Here is an 18613-nt window from a genome sequence, read left to right as displayed (position 1 = left end):
AAAATGCCCTTAAATGGCGAATCGATCATAATGACCTGAATGGTTCAGGATGAGCAACTTTTGGAGTGACACATCAGGACAAATGACCAACTTATCATTAAGTCCAAAGGGGAAAAAACATGAGATGACCAACATGAAATGAAATCCGATATTGCAGAAATTGGGATAGATGCTTCATTGGTCAACATGGTTGTATGTAGGATCCGAGTGTACATTACATATTATATAATTATATGATATACGTGCAATTAAAATCCCGTTCTATGTGTGTGTGTGTGTGTGTGTGTGTGTGTGTGTGTGTGTGTGTGTGTGCATGCCGGCCTGCGTGAGAGGACATTATAGTACATAATAATTATAGAGCTTTGTAATTATACTATACACCGAAAGTTTATTATTCTCTCAGTTATGTTGGGTAATATGTCTGACCACCATGGTCTAATCCCGAGTACCAGGGCACCTGCTCACCTGCTATTGATGGGGCAATTAATTAAAAGCACGTATACAACTTCTGGATGACATGTAAATCTCAAGGCAACAATCACAAAACGCCTGTACCATCAGTTGTATCTTATCGACTGCAAGTTCAGTTTCACTACTGGAAGGGGAGGCATTCCATAAGACAGCTAACAGTATACATTGTGTCGAAACACACGATTACAATTATAGTCATGTATACTGAGTACACACACGCACACGACTGTGTAATGTACGGGGAGTGTTTTTCCCCATCCATTTTCTGCAATTTTCTTTTCCTGGTCAGCTCGCTTTGTGAATAAGTGTTTTTGGCTGGGGCACAAAGTGATAAGCTAACCTCTCGAATTCCATTTCAAACGTACATTAATTATTTTTACACACATTATTTTGAATTGAATTGAATTGAATTGAATTGAATTGAATTGAATTGAATTGAATTGAATTGAATTGAATTGAATTGAATTGAATTGAATTGAATTGAATTGAATTGTGCAACGGCTATAAAGAGTGATGATTATCAACACACTGCATTCCATTTTCGAATTAACAACTAAAACTGCGAGTTCGGGTGCATATACCCGTATAGAGTGTGATCCAGTCCTACAATCCAGATGAAAAATCATAATTCCTTCATCGTATAAGATTAATGTACTACACACAACCACTGCATGATGCAATCAGTGATTAAGTTTGATGCAATCCCATGAGAAAATTCCCCAGTTACTATGATATCAGACCTATCGTGATACATGGTCACTAGACTTAGAGCATTTTAGTATCATAACAGCATCATTTTCATGTTATTTCGAGAAGGGGGTCGAGGGAGTGCAAGAGAGGGAGAGCAAAAATACAATGTCCAACATGCATTTTGAATACTATATAGTAGTTGATGTATTTCCCTCTCTCTTCGAGTGGATGGACCTGCAATATGAAAGTGACGGGCAAATCGTTGATCACCCTGCAAAACTGTGTCTTGTCTGCATGCAATAGTATATATAGGCCTATGTGGGAAAACATAATTGTAGTCCAGTTCGTGTGGCTTCTCTGTTTATGATTTTAAATGAATAAACACAACCAAATGATTTACCCTTTTACTGATTAGATTTTGGTCCTTATGACGCTTTCTTCGATATAATCTATCCTTCATGTATTGAACAAAGGCTGCACATAACGGAAAATTAATTCTTTGGGAATATTTGCAGTAAAATATTGTTCAAGAGTTTTATCAGGTTGCCCCCTCCCCCCCCCCCCAAAAAAAAAATATATTTATAAAAAAGCTAAAAGCATTCCTTCTTTATGGTAAAGGCATATATCGGCGTACTCATGATGACAGGCAAATGCTTTGAAAGTGACTTCGAGTTTTGTCAGTAGTTCGATACACATAAGACAAATTACATCAGAGTCTTGTATTTATCAACAGCTATATATTCATCCGCATGATTCGAGTCCATCGGAGACCTCAGTAGCGGATCCAGAGTGGGGCACCAGGCGCGCGCCCCCTCTTCATTAAGTTGTTAAAACAAAAGAAATGAAAAGAACAAAATGAGATGAAACCCGGAAGTAGCCCCAGAAATATTGCTTGCGCCCCCTTTACGGAATTCCTGGATCTGCCCCTGGACCTATATGTTGTCCCGATACTTCACCTATTTCCTGTATGGTACAACTATGTGAACAATACTGTGGTGATCGAGCACAATAGGGAAGACGGGCTTCAGACAAGGTGCTTACTATACCTGCTTAGTATCACGAATGACCTTCCTGACAGAAGTAGGATGTGCAGAAGATTAAATACATTAGGGAGGTAGTCTCCTCTCAGCATACAGACGTATATCACGTAAAAACTTAGACCAAGTAAAAAGATATTATTAGTTTGTCATCCTAACTGTTTGAAAAAAGGAAAAGGATGAGGACATTGTGTGTGTGTGTGTGTGTGTGTGTGTGTGTTTGTGTGTGTGTATTCTCCAAAACAAGTTTTCCCTAAAGATAACAAAGATATACGACGAGACTTCCATGATCTATGTGCCCCGCCATATTTTCATAAAAGCAGAAATACGGCAGAGCCGTGTGTAGGTCTTGCATGTGCAAGGTTCAACAGCTGAAAACAGCAAAAATCAATCAAGTTTCGTCTATTTATCGTTAAAAAAAAAAGAAGAAATTGATGCGGCGAAAAATGCGGGCGGGGACACGAAAGTAATATATGTGTGTGTGTATATATATGTATATATAATTATATATATATATATATATATATATATATGTATATATATATATATATATATATATATACTCCTAGATGGGTCATTTGGAAGACATTTCCATTTGTTTTATATGCAAATTTATTATATACATGTTCAATGGCAGTTTACGCAATGGAGACACGAAAATTGTCTCCTTAATGACCAGTTGTCTCCCTAATGAAGACACTTCCCCCCAATATGTCTCCCTAAGGTGCCAACTAGGGATATATATATACACATATGTATATATGTATATATATATATATATATATATATATATATATATATATATATATATATATATATATATATATATTTACATTTGGGAGTTACGGGGCCTTATAAGCCTAAACGAGGAATATACTTATCTAAGACCCTAATCAGAACTTGTGTGTCGATGCAAGTCAGCTTAATTAAACATGAATAGAGGAAGTTCGTTTCTCCCTCTTTTAATTTGCGTACATCTACTTCTTTTCATTTATCCTGCAGGTATCAAAGGTTTATATTTCCATAAATCCACTCAAACTTCCCGGCAGGCAGACTAAGTGTTGTTATTTTTTAATCACTTAAAATATGTCATTGAATTGCTTTTGCAAGTTCTATACCAAAACAAAGGGACCCCCCCCCCCCCCACATACACACACACACAAACACTCAATTTGATCTCTGAATACGGTAAACTGACAGGGACCCGAAAGTCGATGGCACTCGATGTGATAACAAGTCTACTGCCCTCTATAATTTTCTTGAACTGGATCTGTCTCCTTTCTCTTTGCCCATTATAATACCTTATTGTGGTTTCTCTGTTATGGATAACGATTGTGCGGGGAGATGATGTTTTCACATTGTCTGAATTCATATTGGTTTTTATTCGTTATTGAATGTTTGTGTCAAAACTTTGGTCTCCGGGATGAACAAACATTTTATTCTATACTTGTCAGCAGATTCATAATTAACATACAAGCACCATAGCAGCACAGACTCATGTGCGCCCATAGGCGTTACACATAACAGTAATACACACACACATACATACATTCACATATCGTTTTTATCAATGTAATCCCAAGATCGAACATGTTATGAAAGTTTTGAATATTTCAATGATTTTCAGAAAATTAGTGATTATCTTTGATTCTTTAGCAAGACGCGCTGCATCACTGCCCCTCTGAAAATCAGCTCGCTGTAAAGGCATAGTATATGTTCCCTAATCTTTCATTGTATTTAAAATGTTCCCTATTCTGTAATTCATATTATTGTGTGTGCGTTTTATCTAAATACTGTATATTATTTTGGGTTGACCTCTGATATTAGTAAGTGTGTGCGTGGTTTGAGATGTATGTGTGTAAGTGTATGTGACAAGGGTGAGTTAATGTGCGGTACACGCGCGCGTGTATTAGTAATTTGAGTTTGCTTAACTAAAGAATTTGAGATCTTTATAAATATCATATGAGCTCCCTCGTGGAGACCTAATTAGCTCCTTTGTGGGGACAATATGAGCTCCCCCGTGGAGACTTAATGAGCTCCTTTGTGGAGACAATATGAGCTCCCTCGTGGAGACTTGGTACATATATATTTAATAATCTTGTTTATATTTTTTCTAAGATTTATAATGTCTGTTTTATGTTAAGTGCTGTCTGGGGCAAATTATTTGTATAGGGCCCCATTTTTCTCTCTCTTCTTTCTTTCTATAAAACAACAACAACATATAAATATATTCATATATGAATATGTAAATCTTTAATTACATATATATATATATATATATATATATATATATATATATATATATATATGTATAAATGTATTAATATATAAATAAATAAATATCAATATATAAAAAAGTCGATATGCATAGCCCAGAACCAATGTATTCTTCTGCCCTGGAAGAGGTCCCAAATATCTAGGCTATCTATTATTAGATGAAAAAAAAAAATAAAGGTGTTTTGAGCCTTGATTTAAAGAACGCGCCAGTTGGGGATTCCCTGATTTTTTTTTATAAGTTTCAAACAGTTTGAAATATGACACACACACACGCACACACAAATTATTCTCTTAGATTGTTCGTTTTTGTTTTATCCCGTGTAAGCAGATGTACTTTTAATGTACATTGTTCTTATTGATTATACTGTAATTCCTTTAACTAATAACAGCATTATATTTTATAAAAAATATAATATATAATATTTTATTTTTTTACAAGGGGTTCAGCATCGAAAGGACTAGTCATTGGCATATTGCTATTCCCTTCTACACTCATTCTGGGTCATGATCATAATACGTTTTAAATGTTTATGAATAAACACTATTATCGCCAATTGTATTGTGTTGTTCATGTTACTTTGAAATCTGACATGAATTCTATATCTTCATTAGAAGTGGAATGTATATGTATGTATGTATAATTATATATATATATATATATATATATATATATGCAACTTCAACTGTATATTTTCCGTGGTTCAATAAGTTAGTGAAAGGAAATACAGCTATGGATGATATTCGTGCACCAACATAACTGAAACTCACACATCATACATACCCAAGAAAGAATCCGTGGTGCACCATTACGCCTTCTACCACCCATCAGACACCAACATCATTTTCTCAGTTATGGATCTTGATACTCAGTAATATTATCGTAGCGTATTTGTAAACAGTTACTGCAGATTTCAAGTTGTCAAATATGTGTATTAATACACTACATATACATCTCTAACGTTTCTAATTACTGTTTACTATGACGACAGTACGAGTCTTGTTTTCCTGTTCAACAGGCAGCCATTCTAATTAACCTCGGTCCATCGCATTCTTTCTTGAGATCAGGAGCTATGTCTGGGGCGCGAAAGGCGCATGGCTATTATCTTTGAAAAATGGTCTCCTCTTTTCAAGTCCGTTCCGTCATTGTCCGCGACAGCCGCAATTGACGACGCGGCTCGCATCGCTAAGCCCCTTTCTCAACCAGGTGCTATGTGTGTGGGACGGGATAAGACTGAAGAATACTAGGCTAGCCTCACTAATTACCCTACAATGGGAACTCCCACTCGTTTCTAGGTTTACGGTGATAGATAGAAGTTGCGGCGATAACTCAGCAGGCCTGACATTGCTGTTGAGAAATTCGCCTTGCGAGTTAAGGGGGGAAAGTTGCTACTAATCTGAAGAATTATGCATTTCAAAATTTTTTAATGCAGTCGTGATACAGAGCATTTCATGCTTGCTTGCAAGTAACAAGTAACAAGTGACTATTTTGATGATTAATTCGAAACAGTGATAGTTTGATACATCCAATAGTAAAAATATGTACATTACTACTTTTAAGGAAAATAATCAAACTAAGTGTATCACAGTCCTTAGCAGTAATGACACTTTATGTGTCAAGCAATGTCTTCACTTTGTTGCCATTTTGCGGTATATCCACCCCCCCCCCCACACACACAACCGTACTCACATGATTATCGGTACATGGTTATATGGGTACACTTCACTTTTCCACATTAAAGCAAAACGATGATGTCACACGGTTCTTTGAAATCAACAAACAAATCAATTCATACATTCATACTCACACAGAGACAGACAAACAAAATCATTCAAAGAAAAAAAGAGACCAGCCTACCTACCACCTCATCAAATCAGTGTCCATGCGCAAACTCTTAATTACAGACATGCATAGTAGGCTACTGGTGTTGCAGACTGAATTTACACAACGAAAACAAGTCGAATCGGATAAACATAGGACTCATTGATATTGCAATTTATTAATGAATACATGAGCAATAAGTCTTGATTGCTAATATAGAAAATATAGATAATCTATGACAGTACTCTCTACGATGGCAGTTTCGTTTGAATCTTACATTCAAATGGTTACAGTTAAGCTGCACACAGAAGCTTATAAATACGCACAAATATCTATGTCTTACAGACTATTTCAGCAAAGCTGACCTACATTCAAGCAATTTGATTTGAAGTCTTATTCAGGTTCTCAATACACCATTGTATCAGAGAACAGCATAATACGATTTCATGCTTGATTGTGGAGAAAAGAAATTCACAATGTGCATCGGCAGTCCTCAACGATCATGTTTGGTATCTCTTCAACTTTAAGCTCCACAGTACCACTCTCGGTCTCCGCGAGGTACATCATTGGCAGCGAAGATGACCTAGACACACCACAGGTGCGATGGCGGCTCCCGGGCCTGCCCGCTGTTCCGGCAGTCGATGAAGAAGACGGATAGTTGCCGAAGCTAGGTAACCGAAAGATGTCTCGAATGAAACGATGATGCGAATTAGGGCAGTGTCCCATACACTCGAAGGCTTCAAAACCGGCGGGTTCAATGATCCAGCGGCTGGTCCAAGTCAAGTCGCGGAAGTCTACGTACTTTCGACGGCGACAGCATCTCTCTGCTTCCTCTCCTTCGTATTGACAGTTATTTGGCTCCTCTCTATAATGGAAATGATTGACAAGAAAGGGATTATAAGTACACTGCATGGAATATCACAAAACAAAGTAAACTTTGAAACTTGGATAAAAGTTTTTATACTTCGTCAAACCTAAACACTTTGGGATATATGGTCCATACTCAATTACGTGGAAGCGGTCAGCGATGTGATGTATCAGTTATTACCTTAGCTATTAAACGTTATTGCAGAAGTTGCGAAAACCAACAAAATGCATGCTGACCTTGCGATATGCCTGATACAATGTAATATATTTCATATCTTCAATAAGCTTATTCTAAATTGTGAATGGATAGCAACGTTTACAACCGTGGCTATAACCGAAGTAGTTGACTACACCGCATAAATGACTTTGTATCCCTAGGCATGTAACCCAAAACAAACTGCAGTTAGAGCATTATTAGATATGACCATTATGTTGCTCAGAGAGGATGTTTATACTGAAAAGTTTATACTGAAAAGCACGTTTTAGAGATGCTTACCTTGGTGCAAACTTTGTTGTGTATATCACAAGGACTGGACTGCTGTTGGGTGAGCTCGGGTGAAACTGGGTGGCAAAGACTACGCTGTCAGCAACGTGTTCCGCATGATGTGCGCCCTCCAGTGGGTCGATGTGCAGTTCGATGCCGTGGTTGGCTTCGGGGTCAGCTACCCAGGTCTGGATGGTGTTGGTGACATCGAAGATCTTCCAGCCAGAACTATTCATAGCAATCTCCCTGTAGACAAACGACAATAAAAGTGGAAACGGTTTATACCACATGATCAACTCATTGTCTCTATACGTTCTTGGCTGACTTGTAACATTATGTGTGTAGAAGAATATTATTTCCTGCACTTTAAGCATCGAATATCATTTCTCTTACCCTAGCCTAACGAAGAGATTGCATTCCCCTCAGTACGATTTGTGCAGTCGGAAATTCACAGATACAAGCGAGCATTCATTATTGATAACATTCTGATCAAATGATTTGTAGACCCAAATATCTGTTCAGGTCGTTTGCTAGTTACAATCCAAGTAAAACCAGTGGTCTAAAGAGGTAACACATAATCCTAGCAGTTGAAGTGTCCCATTGCATTCATTAGAGACAGACATCTCTCACAGACTTGTAAATGTGTGAAATGCGTGCTCACCTCTGATCGACAATGGTGTTCACACTGTCGCCCAGTCGCGGGTCGTCGCTCATAACTTGCTGGACGGAGACGAAGGCGTTGTGTTCGTGGTTGTGTTCATCCGCTAAAATCTCCTCCACATCGGCATCGACGTCGTGATCATCTGGCCCGGGTTTGAAGATGGAGTGGTTTGGTCTCTCCTTGTAGACCTTTAGCTCAGCCATGATGACCTCACTGCCCTCAGGAATATGCGAGACGTCGAATGTAAATAACTGGCGGGTGCGGTCAGTGTACGACACCTGACCATGAATCTCTGTTGAACGAAAAAATAAAGAGGGGAATGTTTGTTTAGTTCCTCTGCTAATCATGGCTAGCATTTTTTTTTAATTATGCACAGTAAATTCTAACTCTCTAACCTTCCGATTTCTGATTCTTGCGTTTTAAGAAGTCACACGACTCCCCATTAACGTATTGATATCCCCCCCCCCCCGTCCAATGGAAGGGGGTTCCCCTTTAATTTTGCTAGCATTACAACATAACAATGTCTACCTGATAAATGGCTGCACGTTCACAATTTCTTGAAATAATCTAGCACTTTTTGGTATTTTCTTACCTCCGTTCTTATGGATTCCCTTGGTGATATACGCGCGTCGAACCCTGTGCTGGCGATGTAGTGACTCGTATCGCTGGCGCAAATGTTCAGGAACAGATATCGTCTCCTTGTCCACAGACGGGAAAGACCAGGGATCCACGACACCAATCTTATCAAGAATGTCCATTTGCAAGTAATATTCCTCCTGGATGGGAAGGCTTGACGCCAACCCAATGAGTACTATAATCGCAGACGTGATCACTGGAACACTTTTCTGTGATAATTCCATATTGGTGAGGTTCTAGTTATACGATAACGGGGCAATGTGTCAGGATGATGTGATATATTCAGGTGTAGCTATCAGACGATGTTTCTTGGACGAGCTTTGCTGTGAAAGTGAGGGGAAAGGGGCAGATGCTGGCTCTTTAAACCTACCCGTCTCAGAAAGCGAGCCGAGACGATTATAATTAGCCTTGAATAGATTACGAGTATAGCGGTTGTCTGAAAAAGAAAGTATCCGCTAGGTGGTATTCGGTGCGGCTAATGCACGTAATTAAGCTGTCTCGAAAGCACAATGGGAATGTAAATAGCGCATTTACTCGCATTGACTGCTCATGACACTCAGTGAATATGATGGAAGAAACCTCCTGTCAAGCGCTCGGGTTTCGGGAAAGCCCTCAAATGACGCTTACAAACACGCTTTTGTCAGGACCACAGCTGGCAACAAAAAGGATATGGGTACGTCTCAGATTCGGTTTTGGTCAGAATCTGCGACATACTAATCACTGTCCACGGCGCAAGAATTCAAGCACCTTCGTACACACAGCAAGGCGTCGGGATTGTGTAGTTGTCATGGTCGTAAGTAAAGATATACGAGTTAACCAAATTATGTAGTTTTGTATGGTCACAGTGGTAGAAGACGAGTGCGTCATTTCAAAAAAAAAAAAAAAAGGCTCTTAGAATTTCGAAGATGATACATTCCTATCAAGATGGAAGGTACGTGATATCTCTACAAAATCTGCTCTGAAAAATGGTACATTTAAATGAGCTCTGATATTGCCTGCAAAATCATTAAGTATTACGACTCTGTAAGATGTGGAAAACAGCGCTTTATTATCATTCTACCCACTTTCGCTTAAAGGAGACCTCCGGATGATTTTCAAATTTTTACATTTGAACAACTATAAATTAGTTATACTGAGGACAGAGTTTCAGAATTTATGATAAGTGGGATGAAGAATAAGAATATTTTCAAAATTTAGAACAAATTGCAGTGAACATGGATGATGACATAGCAGAGTCACCATAGGAATGCATGAGTTGGGGCTCATGGAAACAGAATAAAAGAAGTAAGGCATGCATAGATTATACACAGGTGAACTCGCAAGCGAGCGGTATTGTAATGGAATTACACTGCTACATTTCTGAAATACGTGAACCTCCTATGTCATCATCCTTGTTCAGTGTAATTTGTTAAAGGTTTTTCAAAGTATTGTTTCTCTGATCAAGAACCACAATAAATTCCACAAATCTATACCTGGAGTTGTCGATTTATGCACTACATGATGTGAAATTATGTAAATCGTCTGGAATTTCCCTTTAAGACAGGATCTTACGGCAAAGCGGTCCACAAACGATTGGTTCGTTAGCATGATATCCACTAAAATGTACATGTTTTGAGCGGTAGTAAAGCAACCGTGACGAAATATGTCACGACGTTCCACAAAGATATGCAAGAATTATAAGCACAGAGTATGGCTCTTTATGACAAAGTTTACAAAAGAGTGTGTGATGCCTTGCGATTTCACAGATTACCTTTGTTTTAATTAGACAAGAAGAATCACAACAAGTGATATTTTCTGAATGGCAAATATCTTATAGTTTATGTCTCGAAAAATTTAAGGATAAGATATTTTCACTATATACCGTGAACTTACAAACAACTTTCAATCATACGCGATCTTGCACCTGCACATAAACCATCAGCAGAGATGGTAAGTGGAGCAACCCACGTGTCGTACTCTTACAGAGAAACCATGTAAGCAGACGTGATTAAACCGTGATTGACGAATTTCACACCTCCGAGAAACAGTGCTCTCCGTGAGAGTCAAGTACAAAGGGTGACCTACTAAGTAACCGGCTTACAGCAATTAGACGTAACAAAAGATTAGGAGAATGGTCTAGAACCCCAGACTAAATTCGGGTTGATATCACCGGGTCAGACGAACTTGCAGACTAAACCTCTATCACTCATAATACCACTGGCTGCATATGTACTATAGCTATTTGACTTTTACGTCTACATACATGTAGTTGTCAAGAGACAAAAATAAAAGGTATTAACAAAGACCAACTATCAAGAACATGATCACTCACTTGTCACATACCAAGACCGGCAAAGAGAGGTGCATCATGTAGCCTATGTTTTCAATTAGGGATTAAACAACAACATCAACAACAACAACACACACACACATACACAATCCCGTCATGCTAAAAAGTGAAATACAGTCTTGGTTTCGATTCGTGCACATTGGTGTGTCGTGAATTTCGGCTTTAGAAATAATTATTTCTTAGATGGTTCACTTAACTCTGTTCTGTCATTCGTAAGGCACAAAACACCTTTTTTTTTTTTTTTTTTTTTTTTTTTTTTTTTTCCTGTTTCATGCTGGTGTCCCGATACACCGGACAAGGGAAATTATTATTCCCTCAAATCGTAGAGTTTCCTTAGTCTATACCAAAGCAGAGACATACTTCATAACATGGCGTCCCTCCCGAATTCGAAGTGAAATACTGATTATCTCTCTCTCTCTCTCTCACCCAATCACACAACATATGTTTGATAAACAATGTTTACGCCTTAGACATATACATTTCATACCGAACATCAGTTTTAAAAGCATGGAGCAGATTGATATACGAGTTTCAGCATGAATTACAGGTGTGGAGAACCTAGAATTATACGATGTGACACGAGATTACCATGGTTTGATCTGTATGCATTTTAGAGCAAGGCTATTTACGCCTCTAATAAATCTGGTTATTGCAAAATAAGCATTAATTATGAAGTAATAGGCAAAACTTGTCAAATATAAGCATTATGATGTATCCGATATATAGATTTTACCTAATTCTCACTTTGAAAAGAGTGTTTAACAAATGCAGTTAGTACAAATTATTGCGTTATCTTCCATACCTAATCAAATATGTCGTCGCCGTGAAACAGATCAATTTCTCTAGACGAGGGTTTGGAAGGCCCGCTATTCAAATTAGAGATGCGCCTCTGTTGGCAGGAGTGTCTGGTTGGTGTCTGAGCGATCGTTTGTTTGTTCCAGTTTGTCACCGGCTTGTTGAATGCAGGAACAATTTGTTCGCCTGATCCTTCCAAAGAGAATGAAAAGAACATAGGTTCGAGGCACAGCTGTGGGACAAGCAAGTGTCAATTTCAAGCTCCCGTACAACACATCTTACCATACAGGTGAGAAAGATAAAGGTGTAAACAAATTCCTTCACTGAGCAAATTAAATTACCTTTACTTTAAATTCGATTGCCTGTACATATCACCGATGTCACCTCTGGGTGCCACCTCATTATTCTTTTCTTCAACGCTTTATACTCGCCATCTCTTCTTCTTACCGTAAATGAGCACATTTTATACAAGTTTACACGAATTGAGGTCACGATCAGAAGAAAAGAACGCAGAAATTACCTGGTAGTGCAACCGATGCTTCAGGATTAATAGCTACTGGGGCTCGTCCGGTAACTGGGGTGCAGGGTACGCCACGGACTACGTGAATTAAAGATGGACCAGTATGTAGATAATTAATCAAAAATAAAACGATGAAACAACACAACAGAAATATAATACGTGGATTAAATATTAGCCGAAGATATACCGCGAAAACTAACACACGTTAAGATTATTAATACGTAAATTCTCCATGAGAGCGAATATGGAGTTCATAGATGCCCAGTGGTATCACAGTTCTATTTCAACCTTGGTCACGAACCCTCATACATGTACATGGACAGTCCCCGTGGTCACAGGCTTATCGTGTCGTATTGCCACTCGTAACAGTAGCACATATCTGACCTTGTAAGGTATTACATGTATGTAGCTTTCTGGGCAGCTCATAGTTCATTTTGAGCTCTGCTACTTAAGGGACTGTCTTACAGAAGCAACAGTTGGAAAATACTGGCGAATCTTTAAAACAGAAACAACAACACTCAAAACAAGCATATATATACTTTCGACCTTTCCAACAGAAACCCAGTATCAGGATTACATAGTATTGTAAGGAATGTCAGCAGAATGTAAGTTTGTTTGGTGCACTGTTATCCATGATCGAGTAAAGAGCGAAACAAACTTGCAATAAATTTAATAGAATTCTTTTTTTTTTTTATCGCTTTAGACGCCCGACTCATTTCAATACTTTTTTTCTTAATATAATTTGATTCAGTTTTCAGGTGATGTGCATTTTTTCTACTAGTACAGATAATTGACACAAGCGAAATTCTACAAACATTCGTCAAAATGCTTCCATAAACTATACGGGTGCATTTTCAAAGTCGTTGATACTATTGATCTTCCATTTCGTCATATTTTCCTAAAGTACACCTAACATTTAACATGTCTTCGGTATATTTCGACCTAATGAATTTGAATTACTCGCCAGCAAACAGACAGAAGTAAGCATTAATGATTAATGTGAAATGTATGAAAATCAGCGGCAATAAAGGTCTATTTCAGCGCAAACTTGCCCGAGCCATTTGGATATGGACTGTCAACTTCACTGCAATTCGGAAGTGATGGGACGGGTGAGTTCACGTGAAAATCCTTAATAATGAAAGGGGAACATGGCACAAGTTGCGAGGGAGACTGTGACACTTCCGTCATCTTAGAAGCTGCAAGACAACAACAACAACAACAACAACGTTCATGAGTTCTAGTTGATCAACAATTGTATAATGTGCTGGAATGGAATAAGGTGGAAACTGTCGTACAGAAACTGAAAGCGTCACTGAACGTGGCAATAATATCAATAATGCTTTTCAGTGTTTGTCCTTTGCAGTCATACGTTTTCAGGTTAGGGAATCAGGTACTAGTATATCACTCAACTCGAAGTGTCCTCGAATAAATCACCTCCGGCAAATACATCTACAAGTTAACTGTCAGATATCCACACAGTTGGGTGAAATACTTTGGATTTTGAGAAATAATGGCGATATTAAACCAAAACCAATAAAGCAAGAAACAAAAATGAATACCATTACACATAGAACACTGTCGGGGCTATGTATGAATTTGTAAAATGGACATGCTTTCAACATAATACCAAATAATGATATGTTTATTAGTTTATTGGAATCTTTAGAGCTCTACAGGGATTTTGAAGTCTCGGGGTCGAACACGCCTGGGTTTAGATTGATCACCAGATCAGAATTCACAGTAGGCCTATTTTACATAATAATCTATGAAATCAAAAGAGCTCACCGAGTGACCTCTAGCAACCTGGATCTGACAGTAACACTCGCAGAAGCATAGCTAGCAGCTAGGCAACGTGAACCCTGATGATTTAAAGTCTACTTTTTACATTATTTGGGTAGATTTCCAACTAAAATGATCTTTGTTGTGGTGTCAACCCAAGGTGTAACGTTAATTCGTTTTAAAACGTAGACATCGCAACCGGTTAGATCTAGAAGTTCTAGGTTTTAGGCAGGGTTCATAGGAACCGACATGGAGTTCTGAATCTGTACGTGTTAATAGAGGGCAAACGTTGGCTTAGTGTTAGACTGTAGAGAGCTCCCCCCGGAGAGTTTCTTGCAGTTTATTCGTACTTCGAAAACCAGGTAGGCGCTGTCTAGAGCCAGAGGCTCCGCGCTACCACCAGCTACTGATCTACATTTTAACATTGATAGAGTCTAATCTATATTAGATATGGTCTATCTAGTGGAATTTAAAGATTGTACAAATATCATGAATGGGGGAGCGTGAACTCTATGTAGGCTCTCTACGTCCACGACTACTGTGAGTAGGGTCTAACGTTACTGTAATAATAATAATAATGGTAATAATAATAAATAGTGACTTGTTGTTTTAAGTTAGAGTTTCTAACGTTTTTATGTCTAGATTCTACTTGTAGGCCTATGTAGATCTATTTCATAGCGCACATGTCCACCTTTACACTCAGTGCTCATGGCGCTTCAAAAATAGACCCATAATTAATAACGTAGGTATAGAGTCTATACTACAATCACATTCAACTTAAAATCCTAAGGTTAATACACCTTCTTGACTTGGATGAACCGTACGTATTTGTACTTAAGACACTAGCTAGTAGTAAACCCGACCAGCAGACGCTGTGCGAAGCACGGTGGCAACACTTAACTGTGTGTACAGTGCAGTGGCAGGGTTAACGTTAGTTATGGTGAACACACACACACACACACACACACACACACACAAAACATGGTCCACGATCATCACGAAACCATCTCAACTAGGCTAATTATAGGCTCGGCCTGTGGATAAAGGTCTAGAACCTTGTAGTAGATTCTACTTTAGTGGGAGTTACGCATGACTTAGTGCTTTACAGGACTTTAAGTTGTGCGTAAATGCATGATTTTTGGTGTTACAGGTGTTATTCAATCTTATTTCTTGTGCCCTCTCCATCTATGACAGTTGTTACCGTCGTTAGAGCTCAATAAGTTAACGTGAGACCTCCGTGCGTTCTACGTTAAAACTTGGTTAGTTAGACTCTAACGTTAGAAATCTACTTTTTTTTTAATTTAGTAAGCAATGCAGTTTAGAATGGGAAAACGATTCTTTCACGCTTTGTTACCCTGCCCTGCAAGCCCTGGAACAGCATTCAGACTGAGTCAGAATCACCTTCAGCGAGCTCTTGATTCACACCAGCGTCGAACTCAACTTCATGTTGAAACGCTGTCAAAGATCGGAAGAAGAATCAAAGATCCTATAAATAACACGTTATATGTGTACGTAGTGTAGGTGAGGATCACCAGGATCTTTACTACATACAGTCCCGAGTACTAGCACCTTTGACTAGCACTATGCAAACTGCTGCGCGCGCTGCATCGCTGGAGCATGCACCAAGGATCTATTCTTTGCATGCACTCGATCCTAACCATTTTGATCCCGAGGTATTCTGTAGGATCATAGGACAGCTCTCGCTCTCGCTCCTAGTAGAATACGCGATTGGTACCAGTACTATTCTGTCTACGCGCGCTCCTAGGATCGGAAGTATATAAAATATATTCTGGACATGGTTTGTCGCTGCAAGCTATATGTTCAATATCAACAAATAAAAATGGACTTTGTGGGTTGCCCTTTGTGGGAGTGACCACGTCATCAGACAGGTACAATGAACATGTTAAAGGTTATATGGACCATAAAATGTTAGAAGAAACCCAAACGCAAACCCTAAACATACAGTGCGTGCAAGCATTGGTCACTTTCATTGACAGATTTCATCCTTTCAGAGAGACATTCGTTGTTCCTTGTAAGTGTGACACTATTGACTCTTGACACTCGTGACACTTGGAAAAAGTGCAATTTGTCATTGTTGTCTTTAAAGTTCATGTGCTCAGTCATGCATGACATTTGTCAACATAATTAGGTACCAATAGAAAGAAGAAGGATTCCCCTTTCTTTACAACCACCACTGCGCTCTCCATTGGTGACAATATTGAGAATAGTAGCCCCTCCAAAGTTGAATTACCCCTCTCTCTCTCTCTCTCTCTCTCTCTCTCTCTCTCTCTCTCTCTCTCTCTCTCTTGATACGCTCTGTTGTATCTAGATAGAAACGCCATGCGTTGGTATCGCGTAAGTACTCGCGACGATCATCATCATCAGCTATCATACGAGCAAAGATCATACACCAGGTAGGATATTTGCTCCGAGTATATAAGTCTACTACTCATCTACCACCTATAGATCGACCACCTTCGCGCAATGACTTTCTCGCGTGTAAAATTAAAAGTAGAACGGGGCGCAGTAATGTACGGTATAGAATATTCGAACCCTCATACAAATTAAGAGAAATGAGGAGGGAACAGGTAAATAACCTGAGGAGGAAAAGGAATAGAAAAAAGTATATAGATATGTTAAAAGGTCTTTATACTATAGGGCTTTTCTAGATCTACGTGCTTTATCAATACAGAACAGGCGGTCGATGAAAATGATGAGCATGCACCGGTGCACTAAAAAATTGCGTTTGTCGCCGAGAATTCCGCGTCAGCAACCCGAGCCGGGATAATATTATATAGGAATCTGCGGTATTTTCTGCCTTGAGTGAAATGAAATTAAGGTGAAACTGACGGATATTTTCTAAGATGCAAAGTATGATTATTTTTTTTTATTCAAAAAGTGGTCGTGAATAGTATAGGTCCAACCATACTACTCTCTAAAAAAAATCGAGTGAAAATTTTCACTCTAAAAAGAGTGAATACAAAAAAGAGTGAATTTCGAGTGAAATTGGAGTGAATTTTGAGTGAAAATGCTCATTTTCACTCATTTTGGAGTGACGTCAGGGATCACTCGAAGATTTTGGAGTGATCCCTGACGTCACTCCAAAATGAGTGAAAATGAACATTTTCACTCAAAATTCACTCCAATTTCACTCGAAATTCGCTCTTTTTTGTATTCACTCTTTTTAGAGTGAAAATTTTCACTCGATTTTTTTTAGAGAGTACACTGTACGTAGATATTCGATAATGCAAGATGGTTGAATGATTAGTCAAGCTGTAATGATTCCTATATGGATACATTATCTTAAATAACTTTCCTATACCTACAACAGTATTCTAGTACTTTGTGAGTGTATTTCGCTTAGAGTAAGAGATGTTAAGATAAGTTTTTAAAATAGTTTTGTCATGACAATTCATCCTCTCGTAAATGTACATGACATTTGAAATGACTTTTCCACATGCACACCCTTTATGTAGTGTGTAGGTACCTATAATGTATGTGTATCATGCATTTTGTGAATAAATCAAAATTACTACATTAAAACAATTAAAAAGAGAGAGGGAGAAACGAACCCTGCACATCAGGGTAACTGGAGGTTTTCCTATAGCATACAAGATTGTCCCAGCCATTTCCGTCGTCACAACTAGAGTAAGGTATCTAAATAGCTCAAGGCAAGGAGTGATTTAATGTTTATGGAATTCGAGTCTCGGATTCTGTTTAATTCAGTAGGTTGTATTTTGAGCTATCTCTGGAGGCAAAAGAAATGAGAAAAAAAGGTTAGTTGACACCAGAAAATGGTCCTGGACAATGACCAGGATTTGAATGCTCCATTATTTATTCATGAGGAATTCGGCCACTATCACAGCTTAGTCTTTATTCATTCTGAAATGTGATGTATGCAAGCACACGAAAACATGTACTTACTTTTTTCATGTGCATGCATTTCACCCTTTATTAGGAATTCATACTAGCAGTGCCCAGGGCAGTCCATCATGAATAATCAATAAGCATTCATGTGCCTTGGAGCAGAGCTCTGAACAGGTGGTATCCAGGTCCATTGTTCAGGGTCATTGTAAGTACACACTCACATACACATCATTATAGTTCCTGCTGAAATTGATCATGGATTTCATGAAACTGGTAATTGTTTTCATATTCAAATCACCTCCAACTAAATTTTACACTATTCAGCTATTACTCATATCAATGACATTTTTATTTGATATATAGTTTTTGAGCTATTAAGCA

General features: G+C 38.4%; 2 protein-coding genes across 4 annotated transcripts; both read right to left on the bottom strand.

Annotated features, from left to right (window-relative positions):
• Positions 1 to 6585: 6585 nt before the first annotated feature.
• On the bottom strand, positions 6586 to 9166 carry LOC140236541 (left-right determination factor 2-like). The gene is made up of 4 exons (XM_072316469.1): positions 8899 to 9166; positions 8307 to 8598; positions 7658 to 7891; positions 6586 to 7159 (listed from the first exon to the last, which is right to left on the bottom strand). Exons 1-4 carry the CDS (start codon positions 9164 to 9166, stop codon positions 6766 to 6768), a joined length of 1188 nt encoding a protein of 395 aa, XP_072172570.1. The 3' UTR covers positions 6586 to 6765.
• A 1522-nt stretch (positions 9167 to 10688) lies between these two features.
• LOC140236549 (uncharacterized) lies at positions 10689 to 15826 on the bottom strand. 3 transcript variants are annotated; one of them, XM_072316484.1, is made up of 4 exons: positions 15767 to 15826; positions 13639 to 13782; positions 12587 to 12664; positions 10689 to 12258 (listed from the first exon to the last, which is right to left on the bottom strand). In XM_072316484.1, exons 2-4 carry the CDS (start codon positions 13772 to 13774, stop codon positions 12074 to 12076), a joined length of 399 nt encoding a protein of 132 aa, XP_072172585.1. In that variant the 5' UTR covers positions 13775 to 13782; positions 15767 to 15826; the 3' UTR covers positions 10689 to 12073. The 3 variants fall into 3 exon arrangements, with proteins under 3 accessions (XP_072172585.1, XP_072172578.1, XP_072172593.1); XM_072316477.1 differs by having other exon boundaries at positions 15720 to 15823; XM_072316492.1 differs by lacking the exon at positions 15767 to 15826 and adding an exon at positions 14372 to 14464.
• Between the last annotated feature and the right edge of the window lie 2787 nt (positions 15827 to 18613).

This window comes from Diadema setosum, chromosome 1, assembly GCF_964275005.1.
Source record: "Diadema setosum chromosome 1, eeDiaSeto1, whole genome shotgun sequence".
Classification (NCBI taxonomy): domain Eukaryota; kingdom Metazoa; phylum Echinodermata; class Echinoidea; order Diadematoida; family Diadematidae; genus Diadema; species Diadema setosum.
Note: the sequence above shows the minus strand (reverse complement) of the source record. Positions and strands in the feature narration are given on the sequence as shown.